General features: G+C 32.5%; 1 protein-coding gene across 7 annotated transcripts in view; it reads right to left on the bottom strand.

The window, feature by feature from the left end:
- The window catches only part of CPEB2 (cytoplasmic polyadenylation element binding protein 2), a 64,257-nt gene that overhangs the window by 13,380 nt on the left and 29,724 nt on the right, over nucleotides 1-21,153 (bottom strand). For 4 of the 7 annotated variants that reach the window (XM_030864233.2, XM_030864234.2, XM_030864230.2 and 1 more), the window contains 4 exons: nucleotides 19,359-19,409; nucleotides 11,936-11,959; nucleotides 3,640-3,810; nucleotides 2,238-2,327 (listed from right to left, as the gene is read on the bottom strand). In XM_030864233.2, the coding sequence (XP_030720093.2) occupies nucleotides 2,238-2,327; nucleotides 3,640-3,810; nucleotides 11,936-11,959; nucleotides 19,359-19,409 (336 nt within the window). The remainder of the gene's footprint in view (nucleotides 1-2,237; nucleotides 2,328-3,639; nucleotides 3,811-11,935; nucleotides 11,960-19,358; nucleotides 19,410-21,153) is intronic. The other 3 variants (XM_030864235.2, XM_030864231.2, XM_030864237.2) reach the window with 1 other exon arrangement.

The following is a 21,153-nucleotide window of genomic DNA, read 5'->3' as shown; positions in this document are numbered from 1 at the left end:
AAGGTTTAGGAACATTGGTCTTTGGCAATGAGTACAACTAACTATAATGTACCAAAATAGTATAATTTGCCACTGCTAATATTTTTTGTTGTTTTTTTTCTTGTTTTCAGTTTGAGAAAATAAACTAACAACTACCACAAAAACCACAATAACAATGCAACAGCAACAAAGACAGCAACTATTCTGTTTCATGAAATTAGTGCCAACCTACCTTTCTTACATTTCTGCCTATGCAGAAAATGTGTATCTGTCTTGACAAAAACTAATTCTAATACCTTTCTAAAATTATATTTCAACTCCTGCCTGGAACTCTATTGAACAACAATCTATCTAAATTGCACAGTATCTTTTAGATTTAGTTCAAAATTTCTCAATGAAGCTTTCCCCCACCTACTTCAGGTCAAAGGATAAACTATCCTACAGTATTTATAGTTGTATATATCATTTATTAGGCAACTATCAACCCATGAATTACTGAGAATACAAAGATGAGTAAAGACACAGTCTGAGAGATTAATGGAAGAATCTGACATTAATAAAATAAAAGCATATTTATAAAATTGTAAAACTGTAATATTGCAACTGTGAGGAGTGCTCTGAAAGGGCACAGTTCTAGAAGGGCCTACAATAGGAGGATTTGACCTCATTAGGTGGGTCCTTAACAGTTTCCCACCAGCAACAGATATTTAAGCTGAGAAAAGTAGGAGATATACAGATGAAGAGGCAGGGAAAGTCTTCAGGTCCAGAGAACAACAAACATAAAAGTCCTGAGGCAGGAGAGAGCAAGGCCAGTTTGCAGAGCTAGAAAGAAACAAGAAGCAATACTGGGAGAAGGAATGGGATGGGGAGGGCTGGCAGGGAGAATGCATTTTTGCCTTTATCCTAACAATAAGAGAAACCACTGATGGGTTTTAAGCTGGAAGCAAGGAGTAGCACCATCAGATTGTTTTCACAGATATTACTCTAGCTATGCTGTGGGAGAAAAACTGGAGATAGCCAGAAATGTGGACAGACTAGTCATACACCTGAAATAGTCCAGACAAGGGATGATGGTAATTTAGTCAGGAACATTAGAAACCAACAGGCATTTTTATTGAACACTCAGTAAAATAACTGTATAAAAGGACAAGATCATAACACTGAACAACAGATTAAAACTAAGCTAAGAAATGAACATCTACATCAATATGGAGCTAATTTTCTCTCTACACCAAGGATTCAGGACCTCCAGGTCCAGTAAGTTCCAAAATCATGTGAAAATTTAGAGTATATGGAAACAGGTCCATATCTCTAACTAGACTCTCATGGAGGTCTGGGATCTAGAATATCTGGTTCAAAGGATTCTGTAAGTATAAGATCTAAAGGTATTAAAAAAAAATCACCACATTATTCCATTTCTCTAAGGAACTACATAAACCACTAATGGAAGTTCTATAATTCTCAATGACAAAAAGTAGAGACGGCTCATATAATTTATCACCAGAATTCCTTAGCTAGTTTTTGTATGCCAATAACTCTTAACATGTTTCCTTTCCTGGAGCCAAAATCAGATTATTCAATAGATCTACTGGAGTCTTTTTTCCAGGCTTGAAAATCCACTCAGCCATGAGAATAGTGTGTTTTTTCATTTCTAAAATTACATTTCAATAATATTCAAAGTAAAGTCTTAGTCTTTCAACCTCCCCTTTCTTTTATTCACTTCAGAGAATGTGCCATTAGCAATCTGACTGACTGGATTCATGTTCACTTCTCTCCCCTTGCCTCCCCTCCCCACTCGGGCGGGTGAGGTGATCCTTCCTGTTCCCACTGACTGTAGCATTGCTTTGCTCAAATGAATGTGCACTCAATTTGTGATTCTTGTCCTCTAGTGACCAGTCACAGTAGTATCCTGGCAATATGTAAGTAACACAACTAGGCATCCTCTGCACATTTTATCTCTTTATGTAGTTGAGTTTTTTTCTGACCATTCATTTTCTTCTCTATCTGAATTCATCAACAGAGTATATACTGCTCTCTTGTTATCTGCTATTATCTGGAACACTTATGTATATCTTGCAATACTTAAAATAGTCATAGGTTTATATTTTATTCTCACTTCACACATTTCTTAATTTCACTGATCAGAGAAACTTTATTATATGTCTGTACCCAAGTTACTTAGAATGATACTTTAGGCAGAGAAAATTAGCTCTCATATAACTTATTCCCTAGCAAATATTAACAAAAAAATCTCTTACCTTTTGGTGGAAAATAGGACTTGCTTTCTGCTTTATGAGGCCAATCTACTACCAAAGGCCCAAATCTTCTGAAGCTAGCAGTTATTTCATCTTAAAAAAGTACAATAATATGCATTAGGAATCAGTTTTAATGATTCATTCTAAAAAACTCCTATATTTTATACGTTATTTTAAAGATTTAAAAATTTAAAGTACCAAATAGCCTAAGATAAACTAGAATATAAATACTAGAAACATGTCTAATATCCTCACTAAAATGATACATAAATCTTAATAGCTATTTTAATCAAAATAGTTTTTAAGTAGCACATGGCTAGAATAATCAATTCAGTGTGACTTCTAAAATTTTATATACTAATGTATGGACACTAATGGATTTATAGTATAGCAAATCATAAATATCACTGGCTTGAAAAACATGCCAACATTATATCAAGTTAAAGATCCATAAAGAGATCCATTACTGCTTGATAAAGTAAAATATTATAGGAAAAAAGGGCTGCTGAAACAAGACATGTAAAGCTATAATATTTCTAAAATATACTAGGGTCTGATACATGCCAGGCAGTTTCACTGAAAGACATACAGGTCACATCCAATGACATGTTCTAGGTTATTTTATCCCATGGAAACTTTATTATACTGATTAATACATAGAATAAGTTTGTGGATATTTGAATCACAACTGAAAAAATTCCCAAAATGTAGCAATATATTCTCTATTAGTAAGTTGTGAATGACAGTGGCAGATTTCCCACAGCTTTGCAAATATTAGTTTCTGTATTTTTAATCTTGAATTATTTTTCTTGTTATTATTACACATGATAATTTTTACATATGCTTATTAGTCTTTGTATAACCTAAATTTCCTGTTTATGTACTGTTTTCATTATTTGCTTGGGTTTTATAGCCTCTTTTCTTATGTGTTTCTAAAAGCACATTTATACTTAAAGAAATTGAATTTTTAACTGTCATGCATTACAGGTAAAGTTTTGTGGTTGGTTACCTTTAATTCACTGTGTGTGTGTGTGCGTGCGTGCATGCATGTGTGTGTGCATGCATGCATGTTATAGTCATACAAAAAGTTTTAAATAAATACATAAAAAAGTTTAATGTATTCAAATATGTTCTATATTTAAAAACATAAGTGGGAGATGAACTAGATGAAAATCTTATTTACAAAAAATTCTCACAATAATAATATGCATAAGATATAAACTAAAGAAACAAACTTAAAAAAGTTATTTGTTCAATTATCTTTATATTTCAACAGGTGACAAAATATTTAAACAGAGATGGATATCCATTTTAACTGAAAATCTCTAGAGGTAAAAAAAACTCCATATCCCCATTCACATTATATTTCAGGTTTGTTTTTTTATATGCCAAATCATCATTTTACCTTCATCAATATCTGGAGGAAGACCACCAACAAAAACTTTTCGAGAGAAACGTTCTATTCGCTCTCCATTTTGATGAGCTGAGTAACATGTGGGTGAATTTAAAACACCAACTTGATCATTATGACCATCATCCAGCAAGCCATCATCTATTGGAAAGAGGGAAGAACGACCTAAAATATAAGAACAAATATAACTTGAATCTCGGATCTAAGAAAATGATAAATTAAAGTCAGGCATAAAAAGAGCAACAACAAATTCAAAGGCTTAAAATTGAAGGCGACATAGGCATAAAAAAATTAAGGAAAATTCAGAGAGTTTAAAGGTTTAATTACCTAGATTCAAGAGAGAAGTTGTCTGAGGAATGACTTAGAAATAAACATGGTCATATGACAACAATTACATCACAAACAAACACTAAATCACTTCAATTTCTTATGGAAAGCAGCAAGAATCTGATGTATGGGGATGGGTAGACTGGATGTGTAACCTTTTAGAAGAAAGGTTTTAGGAGAAACCTTTTAGAAATTGGTGGCAGAAAGAAACGGCACAGACTAAACAGATAAGAAGACATTAAAAACCACTTGCAGACTACAGTAAGTAAGGACAAAAGCACCAAGTAATACTTGCATATAAGACCTTGAATTAATTTACTGCATGTGTAAATATGCACATATTTACATACATATGTGTAAATATGTGCTTCTGCACATATGCAAAACAGAAAAAGGCACCCCCTCTAGGACTTCAGTCCCCATCTGAGCCCACCCTCATATGGGCACAGCCTGTATAATCCTCTGTAGCAATCCTGATGCTAGACTCTGTGGCCTGCATACAGTTGGGGTTGAGGTGAGAAGGAAGGGGCTACATGTCTGTGAACTATAGCTAGCTAGATGTTAGAAATAAGAATTTTAATTTTATAAGACCAAAATCAGGGAGAAAGATCATATTTGGTATAGGAAACAAATTATTCTGCAGATTCAAATTCAGTTTAAGTAAGATGTTCTGAAAGATACCCACGTTCACTGAGTAACTCTGGATATTTAGCTTTCCCAATACCTTTGCTATCAGGAATAAGGACCAATGAGAAAAAAACGTCAATATTCTTTGTGATCAATGGAAAGAAAGCTCTTCAAAATGAAACTATTTTCCTTAAAATGAACCTCATCAAGAGCCATCAAAAGTAATATTAATTATGAATAACTGTTTCAACTTTCTATGGTTGGACTTTAAGTAAATAATTGTATATTTTAAAAGGAATAAGATGAGGTAGAGAAACAACATGCACATTAACTAGTTTTTGATTAAAATGGCAAATCCAAATTTTATACTTATTTCAGACATGGCAATACTTAAGTATAAATATCGAATGCAGTGACAAAGAAAATCACTACATAAGCAATGTCACACAAGTGACTCAAAATGACTTAAAATTTTTTCTTAACTATAATATTGTAAGAATATTCATTATATATTAATGAATTATTCTATATTTCTAATTATAATAAATACTACAGTTAGTAAAATAACTATCAAAATCTATAATCTATATGTCTAGAATCTATTAACCGAAGTTCAGCTGAATGAAGGATGTAATGGAAAGGCTAGGAATATGTCACATACTGGCCATACTAACAAGAATCTTCATTGTTGGAAAATCATGACCACTTTCCTTCTAGAAGCCATAAAAGTTATAGAGTTAAATACCCGTTTAAAAGAGGAGTTAACTAAATATATATCACCAACAAAAATATTTTTTACCTTTCCAATTATCCTCCCCTATAACCCAAATCAACATGGCAATAAAAGGAGAACCAGTTAATAATTATGTTTTCCATGTACTTTAAACATACTTTCTAAGAATGATCCATGAAAATGACTGGCAGTAAAGGTAAAATTATATGTGTTGAGAAAAGTAGAGTTTGATCATAAAGTGATTTGGACTAAAATATTTACAACAGTTTTCAACCAAAATTAAATTACCTTTCTCCTTTTTTGCTCTGAAACTAGGCTATATTTTCAGGTTTTACACCTCAAAAGAATGAAATTGACTGATAATGAAATCACAATATAAAATCTGTGGGATGTAGCAAGAGTTACTTACTTAGAGGAAAATTTTCATACTTACAGGGAATTTTATAGTTTTAAATGCATATTAGAAAATAAGAAATACTTAAATAATCCTAGTTTCTGCCACGAAGAGATAGAAAAATAATAAATTAAATACAAAAAGAGTAGCATCAAGGAAATGAAAAAAGTAAAATCAATGACACAGAAAACTAACATTAAAAAAAGAGTCAATAAAGGCAAACGTTGGCTCTCTGAACACTTAAAAAATCGATATACTTCTCAGTAAAGTTCATCAAGTTCATGAATAAAAAAGAAAACTAATATTACCAGGAGAGGAAAAGAAAACATTTGTACAAAATTAGTCAATTTATAGCTTAAAGCTGAGCATGGTTCTTTGATATCAATGTATATCTATACTTTTATGTACTGATTGTTGTTTTAAAAATAAAAGCAAACACAAAACAAACTATTATTATTAAGAATGAATATTCCTCCCATCCTCAAGATCCTAGCAGCCACTCTACTGGGTTAAATAACCCACCAGTGTGATGGTATGATTTTTATTTCATATGCAAGGATTAAAAAAACTATCAAAACAACAAAAGTAGGTCCAGGACTGATCTCTCTCAGGCACCATCTGTTTAATCAGACAGAATCACTATCACACATGTTTCTCCAAAGAACTGAGACAGGAGCTATAAGGTACATTTGTTACTTAAAAGCATTTTGCCCCAATAATAGGTTTGTCCTTTTCTCACAGAGAATGAATAAGGTATTTAATTTAAACAACCAATTAAAATCTAGTACCTTGTATGTCTTTGTAAATTAATGTCTAGACATAATATATTTACTTTATAATTAAGTTCACTAAAATTCTGTTTCTTTTAAAAATTGCTATGTCTGGGTATAAGTGTAGAGTAGGTAAGTCAGTCTCTTTGAGGAGGAGGGATTAGCAATTTTTTTCGGTAAAGGGCCAGATGGTAAATATTTTAGACTTTGTAGGCCATACATTTCTCTGTTGCAACTACTCAACTGTCATCACTGTAGCTCCAAAGCAACCAGACAAAAAGTAACTGAATGGGCATGACTGTGTTGTAATGAAACTTTGTTTAAAAAACCAGAAGCCTTGGCTTGTGGGTTATACTTTGTTGACCCTGTCTTATAGTATTACCCTGGCTTCTTTTTGGTCATGCTTTGAAGATTTCATCCATTCTCTGACAGTTATCATAATAATTAACATACAGAAATCTGTTGCATTTCTACACACTAATAAACTATCAGAAAAGGGAAAGCAAGAAAACATCCCACCTACAATCACATCAAAAAGAATAAAATACCTAGGAATAAACTTAAGGAGCTGAAAGACCTATATTCTAAAAACTATGAGGCACTGATGAAAGAAATTGAAGATGACACAAATAAGTGGAAAAATATACTGTGTTCATAGAAGAATTAATATTGTTAAAATTTCCATACTACTCAAAGCAATTTACAGACTCAATGCAATCTCTATTAAGATACCAATGGCATTTTTCACACAACTAGAACAAATAATCCTAAAATTTGTATAGAACCATAAAAACAAAAACAAAAACCTTGAATAGCCAAAGCAATCTTGAGAAAGAAGAACAAAGCTGGAGGTATTAGGCTCCCTAATTTTAAGCTATACTAAAAAGCTAGACTAATCAAAACAGTATGGTAGTGACATAGAAACAGACACATAGATCAAGGGAACAGAACAGAGAGACCAGAAATAAATCCTCGCTTATATGGTCAATTAATCTATATGACAAAGAAGGCAAGAATATACAATGGGAAAAGATAGTCCCTTCAATAAATGGTGCTGGGAAAACTGAACAGCTACATGCAAAAGAATGAAACTGAACTACTTTCTCACACCATATACAAAAATAAACTCAAAATGGATTAAAGACTTAAATGTAAGACCTAAAACTCCTAGAAGAAAACATAGGCAGTAAGCTCTTTGACACTGGTCTTAGCAATACTTTTTTTGAATATGTCTCCTTAGGCAAGGATAACAAAAGCAAAAATAAACAAATGGGACTACATCAAACTAAAAAGCTTTGCACAGTGAAGGAAATCATCAACAAAATGAAAAGGCAATCAACTAAATGGGAGACGTATTTGTAAATGATATATTCAATAAGGGGTTGATATCCAAAATATATAAGGAACTCATTCAATTCGATTATCAACAATAACAACAACAACAAAAATAAGCAGAGGACTTGAATAGACATTTTTCCAAAGAAGACATACAGATGGTTAATAGATACACAAAAATCTACTTGGCATCACTAATCATCAGGGAAATGCAAATCAAAACCACAATGAGATACCAACTCACACCTGTCAGAATGGCTGTTATCAAAAAAGACAAGAAACAACAAGTGCTGGCGTGGATGTGGAGAAAAGGCAACACTCATGCAATGTTGGTGGGAACAAAAACTTATGCAGGCACTATGGGAAACAGTACAGAGATTTCCTCAAAAAATTAAAAATAGAGCTGCCATCTAGCAATAATACTTCTGGGTATTATCTGAAGAAAATGAAAACACTAATTCGAAAAGATACATGTACCCCTATGTTTACTGCAGCATTATTTACAATAGACAAGATATGAAAGCAACCTAAGTGTCCATCAATAGATGAATGGATAAAGAAGATGTGGTATATATATGCCATGGAATATTACTCAGTCGAAAAAAAAAAGGAATGAAATCTTGCAATTTGCAATAACATGGATGACCTAGAAGGTATTATGTTAAATGAAATAAGTCAAAGATAGATACTGTATGACTTCACTTATATATGTAATCTAAAAAATAACACAAATGAATAAACAGAACAAAACAGAACCAGATTCATAGATACAGAGAATAAACTGGAGGTTTCCAGAGGGGAATAAATGAAATAGAAATAGTTGTAAAAGGGATTAAGAGGTACAAACTTTCAGTTGTAAAACAAGTAAGTCACAGAGATGCAATGTACAGCATAGAGAATAAAGTCAATAATACTGTAATAACTTTGTATGGTGACAGATGGTTACTAGACTTATCATGGTGATCATTTTGTAATGCACACAAATACTGAATTACTATATTGTACATCTGAAACTAGTATAATATTGTATGCAAATTATAATTCAATAAAAAATGTGAAAAAAGTATTTATCAAAGATGAAAATTTTCAGCCTTGATGTCATCATAAAAGGGTTTGGTAGTGGTGATATTAGGGAGTATACACTTAGTCTGGCTATTTCACAAGACTGTTAAAAAAGAGTCAAATGAGTTCAAATTAAATCTAATCATAGAAAATCCCAGGTCAATTTTTAAGCAATACTTTAAGTATAATGTATTATTAATAATTCCTTATTCATTATAGCACATGAATATGAATGGCTACATATACAGTATGAATAAATCCAACCACTCTAATTAAACCTCCATATTTTCATTCTCTTTAAAAAGTATTTCTCTTATCTTCTCATTCCATATATAATCTACTAAAATCTACTAACTAAAGCTTTGCTTGTCTGCTAGAAAAGATTGCTTTGTGGTGTTTAGTACCACTAACTAAAATACTGGAGGTTCTTTATTTCTGTTATTTTAAAAAATATTCTATATAATTTTACTCCTTCTGGAGTAGAGCAGCCCTTTAATCCTTTATTAAAGGGAAGATTGCAATAATAGAAATATTTTAGATTGAGAGATAGAGTTTAAGTTACATTTCACACCTCCCTTCACAACCTACCACCCTACTCCAAGCTCAGACGAGTATGTTCACTCTCAGAATGGAATAAACATTGAACAGACAATAAATACAATAGATGTGAGAGTCTTTCTCCTTTCTAATCCTGGCCTCCAGGCAGCACTGAAGTAGAACTCTTTATGGCTCCCACAGTACAGAAATACATAGGAGTTGGGGCAGGACACAAATGAAAAGCAGGGAAAAAAAACTTTGGTTTTTCTTACTTTCAGTATAATTAAATTTTGATTATTCCTAAGGTATATTTCATATATTAATATCTGTAGCCAGTTTGATTTAAAGTTCTTATGTTGACATTATTAAAGATATTAAAATATATAAATTCATTTTGGTAGTAATTTGGTTTCACTGAAGTCAAGCGGGAAATCTTTTAAATGAAAATAGCCACTCTGTGCCTGAGCTTAAAGGTGAGTCAAAGGTGACAAAAGAAGAAAAAATAGTTCTTCCTAAACTAGATTATAAAGTCAACATGCCTTGAGAAAATAATACTGTCCACCCACCACTGCACTGGTAAAGAACAATGTCTTATTTTTTGGCAAAAATTATATCAACTCAGTGTGACACATCCCACATCAACAGATCTGATGTGTATGAGATTTCTTTTTAGAAAAGAAAAATGACTAAATAAATGAATAAATGTACTTCCTTTGATGGACCAAATCTAAAACATGAAACCCATAAAAGGGGTCCTTGGTAGTTAAAAGGTTATTGATGTGATACTGATATAACATCTAGCATAGGAAGAGGAAAAAATGAGTAGAAAATAGGAAGAGAGCCAGGCTACTTCTAGTTCTTTCTGAGTCATTCCTTTGGTATGCGGCTTTTTTTTTTTAATGTTTTATTACTTAGTGTGTTAAAGTACTTTCAAACTCAAAATCTCTCAATAGTTATTTCTAATGGATAAACTTTAAAAAAAATTTTATTGAAGTATAGTTGATTTACAATGTTAATTTCTGCTGTACAGCAAAGTGACTCAGTTATATATAATATATTATATATATATTCTTTTTTATATTATGATTTATCACAGGATATTTTCATCTGACCATCAAATCCAAAATTGTAAAAGGTCCTATATTCACAGAGGACCAACTAAAATAATTACTAATGCCATGTAATTTGGTCCTATATTCACAGAGGACCAACTAAAATAATTACTAATGCCATGTAATTTGAGAGGAAAATTCAGTTGTTACCCCCCCAAACTAAGCCATATAAATGTGACAACTGTCAGTTCTGTCCTATAGAAGGCTTCTACCAAAAGCCTTAAAACCATCTGAGGGGCTTTCCTGGTGGCACAGTGGTTGAGAGTCCACCTGCCGATGCAGGGGACACGGGTTCATGCCCCGGTCTGGGAAGATCCCACATGCCGCAGAGTGGCTGGGCCCGTGAGCCATGGCCGCTGAGTCTGCGCGTCTGGGGCCTGTGCTCCGCAACGGGAGAAGCCACAACAGTGAGAGGTCCGCGTACCACAAAAAACAAAAAACAAACAAACAAACAAAAAACCATGTGAGATCTTTCTTCCAATGCTGGGAGGCAGTTATGATGTAGAGGATATCTTTACGGCTCCCAGAGGACAGAAATATATATGAGTAGTAGCAAGTTCCTATCTAAAAGGAGAAATTTTTGCTTTTTCTTGATATTATAGTCACAGTCTACAATTATTATTATTTTTTTTTGTGTAAAGTTACTTTTGCTTCATCTCTCCCATCATCACATCTACCTTTCTCCCCATCAATTTCTGCACATGAAAAAGAAAAGCAAAGTTTAAGCCATGGAAAATGTCAGCTGCTTTCCTACGAAGCTGAATAGCACAGTATCATATAGTCCTGGCCTTTTCCTTAAGATAACAAGAACCCAGAGGGGAAGACTTTTGTGGGAGAGAAAAAGAATGTGTGTGTGTGTATGGGGTTAGAGACAGGGAGAGAGAAACTATTATATTCTTAGAAGACACAGAGAAATATTAGCAACATGATTTCTATATATCAGTGTTAACAGTAATCTGTTTGGTATTTGTCATTTTCAACTGGGTCAAACATAAAACTAATAAACTAGAGTTGTAAATTACATATCATAGATAAGACAATCAGTTACAGATTGAGAGAGCATGTCACCTTCACTAGTATTTATTAAACAAATCTCTTAAAAAAACTATAAACAGCAGGTTTATTTTAAAAGATACACAAATAAATTTAAAAACAGTTAAAATCTGGACAGCTTAAAATGGAAAAGTTTATTAAATAACCATATTAGTATGAAAATGTACTTTAAAGGTTAAGATATTTAGGATTCAAAACTTTGACAAGTGCGCAAATCAAAATACAATTTTTTCTGTGAGTTTCCAGACATTGCATAATAAATCTGGGATAATTAATTATAACATTGATCAGTAAAACCCAATTAGAAAGAGTTATACCATAGCAAACAGAAATGAATTACCTCGTCTTCGCCCATAACTCCTTGCTGCATGTAAACAAAGGACAAATTGTAAAATGTCAGAACTAAAAATAAGCCCACATATACAAAAGCTACGTGGGCATCTGGAAATTAGTGCTACTTTGTCTTAAGAGCTACCACAATGTCATCACATAACATCAGCATGGTGTTTTAATATTTACAATGCACTCATATATGTATCATCTGAACTGTATAAAAACTGTGAAATTAACAGGAAAAATATAATTTATTCTCATTTGTGTTAAAATTCATGAATAAGTATTTGTTTCATCTAATCAGGATAAGAATATGTAACACTTTATGGTTAAATAGCATCTCAAATAATTTTCCCAACGAATGGAAATAACATGAATTAAATCCTTGTTTTTCTACTTATTATAGTGATATAGCATATACTGTCCAACTAGTAATTCAGATCTAAATCACTTTATACCAAGCCCTGCATGGAAAAAGTAAATGGAAGACACAGAAGAATGAAAATATATAACAACATTAAATTCATTCTCTGAAGCCTGTAGAGTTTAGATAGAATGTAAAGAAATAAATCCATGTTCAAACTTGCTTAGCTGAAAATGATTAATGATGTACTATAGCTAATAATGCTTTCAATCTTTTTGGTACAATTTATAACAGCTAACTAAGCGCTTATGTCTCTACATCTGGAGTAAGAGGGATTTAGATACAAATTATTATTAGTATCATTGAAGAATAGTACATGTGTTAAATATTGTAAAACTATAAAGCAGAAAGCATTTCAACCTATGTTATTAGCAGTTTACATAATTCCTCATGGATAAAAAATACAGCAATTTATTTTTCATAAGAAAGTACCAGCTTGATAAAATTTGCAACTTGTTTTTAAATAACTCATTCCCCCAAATCTGAGTATACAATGAGTATTTCCACTCTGGAATTAACAGTAAACCAAAAATGACTGTCAAAATCAAGATCTTAATTTATGTTCATGGATATTTTTAGGCCTGGGAAAAATCTGATATTGAAAAATTTCCAATCAAAATATATATTAAAAGTTGTCAGAAATGTAGTTTCTCCAAAGGTATAAAACTTAAAGATCAAAGGAAAACATTTCATGTCATTAAATACATCCTATTATAGAGATTTTACCAAATTAAACAAAAAATTTATACTAATAAGGCTTTAATATAAAGAAGTGTGCCTACAAGGTTAGGATACAGCAGTAGTTTCCCTATAATAAAAAGGAGGAAAATCAAACTTGAAAACTCTTAATCATTTATACTTCAAGAAATAAGTCAATAAATATTAGTCTTTTATATAAAGTAACCCTGCCATTCTACTGTCTTTAGTTATATAATCTGTTGCAGACTTAAACCTGTCCATGACGTCCAGTTACCTCAAAGTCTGGCAGATTTACCTGACCTGTATACTAGTTTATACATAGCTTACCTCTGTGTGTGTTTCTGTATATATAATCTGTATATATATAGATTATATATAGCTTACCTGACCTATATATTAGTTTAGGATAAGGGTAGGGGTGGAACCAGCATTTAGAATTTTGTTGTGTAGGTCTTCTAAAAGTTATATAGGCCTTAAGGAAAACAGGGTTTCAAAGAGATGGAAGTCAACTATGGAAAATCAGACAATAGGAATAATAAAAGGAGCTATCAAGAACAGGCTATAGAAGAATGAATCCCCTGAAGTCTTACTAGTTGCATTAAGCATGGAAATGGTCAATAGCCCCAAAACACTTCACAGCATGTCTTAGGAGCTGGGCTTCCTGCTTATCCTTAGGCCTGGTCTAATGGCATTAATCCAATATAAATTTGCTTTGGGGAATTTCATTCATAGCTGTAAAGGGTCAAACATTTATAAAGCAAATGAAACTGTTTTAATCAAATTTAAAGTCAAATTATGAATTATGATGAAATAATAATGTGTAACATAATTCATGATCTATTGAGAAAATTAACGACATCATAACCAGTTTATGCTTCTTAGCTGAGGCTACTCAATATGAAAATAGTGAAAATATGCACAAACACAACATCTTAGGTTTCATGTCAGTCCTAGGTTTGAACACATTATTTAGAAAATTTCTCCAACTATCTCATACCTGAGGAATTTTAGAATCCTGTAAAGAGCTATTGCACTTATTTTTTGGACAACTCTCAGATTCCAAGTCTTTACATTACCAAAAATAGAACTGACTGCAGATGAAGCTAAACCATGTGAAACGTTTCCTCTTCCCTGTCACGGAAATAACCAATCTGCTACCACCACGCTAAGCAGTGGTATGTGTACTCACTTTTTCTACCGATATTTCTATGTGAATTTCAGGGATATGTCCCACTGCAACTGAATCAGAATTATCAGAAATCCTCAGTGAGAAAGAAAAATCATTAAATGTCTAGTATTCATTATGTTTTAATTAAAAGAGACTTCTTAAAACAATATGTTCCTCCCAAACTCATTTAGAATATGATTTAGAAAAAAAGCAAATAATTTGTTGTATAAAACACTGTATTTATAATATTAGATTTCAGTTACATAAATTTATAAAACCTTAGAAAAAGTGAGGAATTGTCTATTTAACATACATGTGTAAATATATATATATTATGCATGTGTGTTAAAATATGTATTATACACACACACACACATATATATATTTCTTTGTTTTAAATGAAGGTAATAAGAACGATGTGAGAAAAGCCTGAAGACCTTTCTTATACAAGGAACTTTACATTTTGGTCCTGGATTACCAATGATCTTATTTAGATTCTAACCCACAGCTACTAAAAAAGAAACAGGATAATTCTAACATTCTCCTTAGGACCTTTGTGCCCTTATATATTGACTCTTAGCTATAGTTTGTGGTACCTGAATTACTGCAGCTGGAGGAAGGGATAGGTAAACATACCAAATCAGCTGGAAATATTTAAAGGTTAAAGTTCTCTTGGTGTGAAACTAATGACATTCTTATTTTTTGCTCTAAAAAAGCCAAAACCAGGGAGAGAAATATGACTCCCAAATCATAATCCTTTTCAATATCCAAAATAAATCTGCTGCTATCTACTTTACTTCCATCAGCATAAAAAAATGAACTGATTGCATACTCAAGTTTCCTATTTTCATAACTTAATACACTTAAAACAATTTCATTACTGAGTAAATTTTCTTAATTAAAAGATACACATAACTTCCTCCCAAAGTAGAGCAAGCTCTTGATTACAAACATGGCTGTATGTGGCTAATCACGACAAATTTGAATTTCAAACCAGCTTGCTAATGCCACCCCTTCCCCATACTTCTCGATCTGTTCTCCTTTTGAAAAATCATATGTACTAATAAAAATGTAAGCTATTTTCCTTGGGAGACATGTGAAGGGAGTACAGTAATTCCTACAGTAATAGAAACAAATACTCAAATACATCATTTTGTATTGCTCCTTACTTCTATGGAAAACAAGGTGTTTTTCAAAATTTTGTATTTTGTTTTTTACTACTGATAATTAAAAGTATAAGATTTATACACTTAGAAACATTAAAGGCGTCATTCTAACATCAGAGAGTAAATCCTTTGGTTTTTAGACAATCTACCCATTCCTATATAATGTGACTTCCCTAAAGTACTTCTGGATGTTAAATTTGGACTCTTCTACAAAATTTGAATTATTCAATAGTGGCAGTGTCCACTAGTCAATTCAGCTGGATGTCTAATTGAATTGAGGAACATGGTCTGTTCAGAAATAGGAGCCTATTTGCAGTTACGTTTCTATGGCATTTTTTATTGTTAAAATTAAAAAAAAATCTAATATAACAATTTCATGAGACATACAGGTGTGGGATTATAACTTTTTCTATATCTGAGTAAACAGAGGCTCAGAGTTAAAGGATGTGCCGGGGTAGTTCATAGATTTACCGGTTTTGACCAACTTCCTGACCTTTATTCCAGTCCCTGTTTATCCCTTATAGGAATATTTACATGTTTAGCCATAATGCTAATTAATTAGAAAGGTAGAATCACAAAATCTTTACAATGTTTGCCTCATCTTCATAACAACTATATTCATATTTATGTATTATTTTTTAATGGACTCAATCAAGCCTAGCACCACTGTAACATCATAGATTTCTGCCAGTTCTGTATTTTCTAAGGAACGTTCTTAAGCTGTAATAGTCATGTGTTTATTTTAATGTGTATTTGTGCACCATCAAAAATCATCTTAGGTACCACAAGGGGCAAGTGTACCACACTGTAGAAAACACTGCTTGAGAAGTCATTTTACTTTTATTGACTCAAATTTTGTCCCTAAATAGCTTCTTCCAAATGGTTCTAGTTTGGCTTTTTGAAATAACATAAAACAAGCCTTCTTTGTCCACTATACATAACATTCTTCAGTTGAAAATATCAGTTTTGTCTTCTCTTAATTTTATATTCTCCAAACAGATCCAACTCCATCTATTCACAGGACATGACTTTTACTCTTTCAAAGTCATTTTTATCACTGTTCATCACCCATTGCCACAACAAACTTTGACTTTCAGTAACTAAATACTGAATACTGTTCTAAATACTGTACATGAATGAATTCACTCACTTCTCACACAATCCCCCTGAGGCAGGCAGCATGCTGTCTCTCTTTTACACATGAGGACTCTTGAGTCAAAGGGAAGCTGCCCAAGGTCACACAGCTAGAAATAGCAAACTTGGGTGTAAACCCAGATAGTCTGGCTCCAGAGTCTGTGATGATAACCACTACGAACTACTGCTAAACCACCACACAAAAGAAATACTGATGTATAATTTATTACCAATATTGATTTTCAAAGTCTGTAATATTAGCTATGCTTGTTGGTTAAGTAATACAACTTACTTAATCAATTGCCTAATAGTGAGTGAAATCTGTAACAAACTAAAAAGAGCAACAATTTAAAAAGCAGGTCTATGTGCCGAGATGCTATAATTTCTTTAATCAGTCAATCATATTTAATAATAATTTAGTATAGGCAGAGGTTTGGTATTAACATCACTTAATTCTCACTTCTTCAATAACCTTGATGTCTACAAAAATTATCGAAATCTTTAATATTCAAATACTTTCTTACCCTATAAATATACCCAATTTTCCACTCTTGCTTTCCCTCTTAACCAATGATCCCAAGTGAGTGTCTTTTTTTTCTCTTTGGATCAAATTGTTTCTACTGGCCAAAACACTTTGATGTCCTAGTTTCATTATAATTTTTCTCCCCTAGTCCCTTGCCAGAAGAAGTTCAGAATTTCCAGGATGGCTTACTGTACTGAGTATGTACTATAGCCCTAAAATGGCATTCTGTGAAAAATGCTCACATAATGAAAAAACAGATTTGTCCACAGATGCAACTCTTGCCTGCCTTAATTTTATATTCTCCAAACAGATCCAATTTCTTCATCTATTCACAGGACATGATTTTTACTCTTTCAAAGTCATTTTGAAAATATGACTTTGAAAATATATATTTAATAAAATATGCTTTTGTCTACTATGTTATAAAACACTTTCAACCTAACATCTAGATTATTTATAAAGGCTTTAGACAACTGAAAAAGTCAATTCGTTTAACAATTAGTGCAACCAAAAAGTATAAGCTGTAAAAATAGTGTGGCTACTAAGCTCTGCTCACACAGAACCAACACATTCTACTGTGATTACGATATACTTCTGAATCATCCTAGTTTAACTATGTATTCAGCAGTCTAAGAACATCTGTGAATGATCTAACAAATTATCTCATACAGTACTTTCCTTCAGATGGATTTTAACAGAATACGTGAAACATATGCAAATTCAAATTTTTCCAGTAAACTGCTTTTTTTAGAAGTTAAAATAGAAATGTGAATGATCTTTATTTACCACATAGACTGTTCCAAAAGAAAAGACTTTAAGAAACTCAGGATCAATATATTAAAAATTTATCGTTACCTAAAGCTATCATTATTTTATAAATCAAGCCCTGAGAGTAATAAAGATTATGATCTATTTTGTGTTTTGTAAACTCAATTTCAACAGTCTAATTTTTAGTCACAGATTTAGAGTTCAGAGACCAGCTACTTAAATGATATGTTTTTTTAATTCCATGGTAGAAAAAAAGAAGTCCTGGAATGTAATTTCTAGTGCCTTTCTGGTCAAAGTCTATGGAAACACCAAAATTCCCTAACTTCATAAATGTGGACTACTAGACCGCTGTAAGGTCTAGCCTGAACATGGCCTCAGCCTAGAGTGCAGTCTGGCCCCATTGTTAATACCTTGACAATTCTACCTCTAACCATCTTTGAAGATCCTTACTAATAGTTAATCCAGTGCTTAGACTAGGCTGGCATGTGGTGGGTGACTCAATACAGAAGGGTCAAATGTTGAATGAATCAATTTAGCACCTCACTTAACACTTTGCGTCTTCAATTTTTCTCTCATTCCAAAATCCTATCTACCCTGACAATCTCCTAGGTAGCCTAGACTTTATTCCTATCTTTTCATCTTTTCTTAATATTAGTTTTTACTTAACACTAGAGTTCACATGGTCTAGCTTTACACTGGCTGTTTTTTCAGCCTTTGTTTTTCAATTTCATTGCCATGTTTTTTCAACAAAGCTTTAGCTGAAAAAGAAGTGCCAAGCCATTCTAGTAATTAATTATGTATTTTAAAGGAAGTCCTATGCTATCTTTACCATTCCTTCTTCATCCTACTTCCCTCTCCTCAGACCCGCCCTCTGATTTAAAAATACCTTTGTGAAGGATATTTTAATCCTGCATGTCTACTCCCACAGTCATGGATGTGCTAGGTACCGTGACTCTGAATGCAATGTTTGCCCCACAGAAAGAAAACAACTTTAATGAAAGTTTATTCTTTTCCACCAGAATAAAATTCACTGTGTAAACTTTCTAGCTAGAATAAATTAAGTTGGTGTGACTCCCATAATTATAGAATCACCAGTATATTCCTTAGGTGAACATAAACACAAGTACTATAATAAGTAACAAGCTCTATGAACTTTGCAAATATTATCTCATTTAATTTTCATAATGAACCTTTAGACCGTTACTTCCATTTCACAGATGGGAGACTAAGGCTCACGGAAGTTACTTGACCAAGTTAATACAATAAACTGGAAAGCCGATATTCAAACTCAGGACTATCTCCAAAGCCATGATCATTGAATTAAATCATACTGTCACAAATACACTTTAATGACTGCTTTGCCAGTGAGAATACACTCAAACTCCTAATTCTGCTTTCTGTACAGGAAGAGTTGTAGCTTTATTTTTATACTGAATACTTATAAAATGATTAACTTGTGTATATGGGGAAGGTTTAGAGAAACATGTATTCATTCATCTTTTTTTATATAAATCAATTGGAAACATAAAATGTTGTTATAAAACTTACCATTTAACATCAACAGATTGTCAGTTCCTGGATGTGGATAGCTCAATCGACCTTTAAAAAGACAGGAAAGGGAAGTTTGAAGATTATGGAACTGTTTGAAAAGCAAAAAAATGGAAGGGGAGTAAGGAGGAGAAATTTATTGAGCACAGTACAGTTCTTAAGGAATAAAAAATTAATGTTTAGCTCAAATTGTATTAACTAAAACTGTCTTTGAAAATTGAAAACAAAAAGAAACAGTTAACTTTAGTTCTTAGAATATAAGAGCACAATGTGATTTGGGAGCAATGCTTATAGAATAAAGCCTATTTGTTTTTTTTTTAATGTGAAAATGATGTAGGTATCCTAGTCTTTTAAACTTAATATAGGATGTGAAATTTAAAAAAATTTTTTCAAATCTGTTTGTAATTTCTGCTAAAGATCTCTTTTCCCAAAAATGATATTTGAAGGAAAGAAACTTACATTCTTAAATAAAAAAACAAAATATCATAATAAAAAATAAGCCCCCCAAACTTATCACAACTTGCTATTGAATTCAATATGATTTTATCAGTTTCATTAAAAAAAAGAAGTTTAGGGCTTCCCTGGTGGCGCAGTGGTTGAGAGTCCGCCTGCCGATGCAGGGGACGCGAGTTCGTGCCCCGGTCCGGGAAGATCCCACATGCCACAGAGCGGCTGGGCCTGTGAGCCATGGCCGCTGAGCCTGCGCATCCGGAGCCTGTGCTCCGCAACGGAAGAGGCCACTACAGTGAGAGGCCCACGTACCGCAAAACAAAACAAAAAAATCTTAAATGCTTTATTACAAATGATATTGGAAATTTAACTTGTTCAAAGTTTATAAATGTCATAAAAATATTAAAAATGAAAATATTAAAGCTGAAGAGCATAGTACTTCTTTTGAGTCATCCTTCATTAGAAGTTTTGCATTTACTAAAATGCAGAAGGGACAGTAGCACTACATACTGCTGTGGAAGAGAAAAAAGGTATGCATGAACAAACTGTGGTTTATCCAGCAGTTTTACATCATAACACTTATTTGATTAAATGCCAATAGTGAGAATGATTATTGTTTGTAGTCCATTAAAATACAGGATTTTCCTCTAATGCCTGAATCTCTGATAGTCTATTAGAAAGGTACATTAAAATCCACTTAGAAAACTTCTAAAAATTAAATATCTGTGAGACTGCATTTCAGCAACGTTTAGCACAGCCCTTTAAAAAGACAATATGATAGTGTGTAATGCACTGACACCAGAGGGGGGGGGGACCAATAAATATCTGAATGGATTTGACATGATTAGTAAGGAGTAGAGATTAACTGCATCTACCCTTACCACTCCAGCAAGTACTTTATACGCTAAGCGTCCTTTCCAAAATATCCCATGCAAAACAGATATTTTCTATTGGCTTTTAATTATGAAGCTAAAGAATTTGATTATCTCCAGTACAAGAGCCAAGTGGCAAAGATAAGCTAATTTTGACATTCAAATAGATAGCTATGTGTGTGTCTGTATATATATATATATATATACACACACACATACACTTATGCATACACACACACTTCATCTGAGCTCTAATTTAACTACACATTTTGTTTTCAGACTCAACATAGTTAAAGTAAATGTTTCTGTCCTTCAAAGGACAATTTACCACCTCTCATTTACTCCTAAGTTTCATGCAGCATGATATTAGTTAACTAAATGACCTCTTAAATAAAGCTGTCATACTCTAAAAAAGCTTATTGTTGTGATACTTTAGTATGGAGTAAGAAATAGAAGAGTATACACAAAAGGCA

This window comes from Globicephala melas, chromosome 5, assembly GCF_963455315.2.
Source record: "Globicephala melas chromosome 5, mGloMel1.2, whole genome shotgun sequence".
Classification (NCBI taxonomy): Eukaryota; Metazoa; Chordata; class Mammalia; order Artiodactyla; family Delphinidae; genus Globicephala; species Globicephala melas.
The sequence above is the reverse complement of the archived record's forward strand: the minus strand, read 5'-3'. Positions and strand labels throughout refer to the sequence as shown.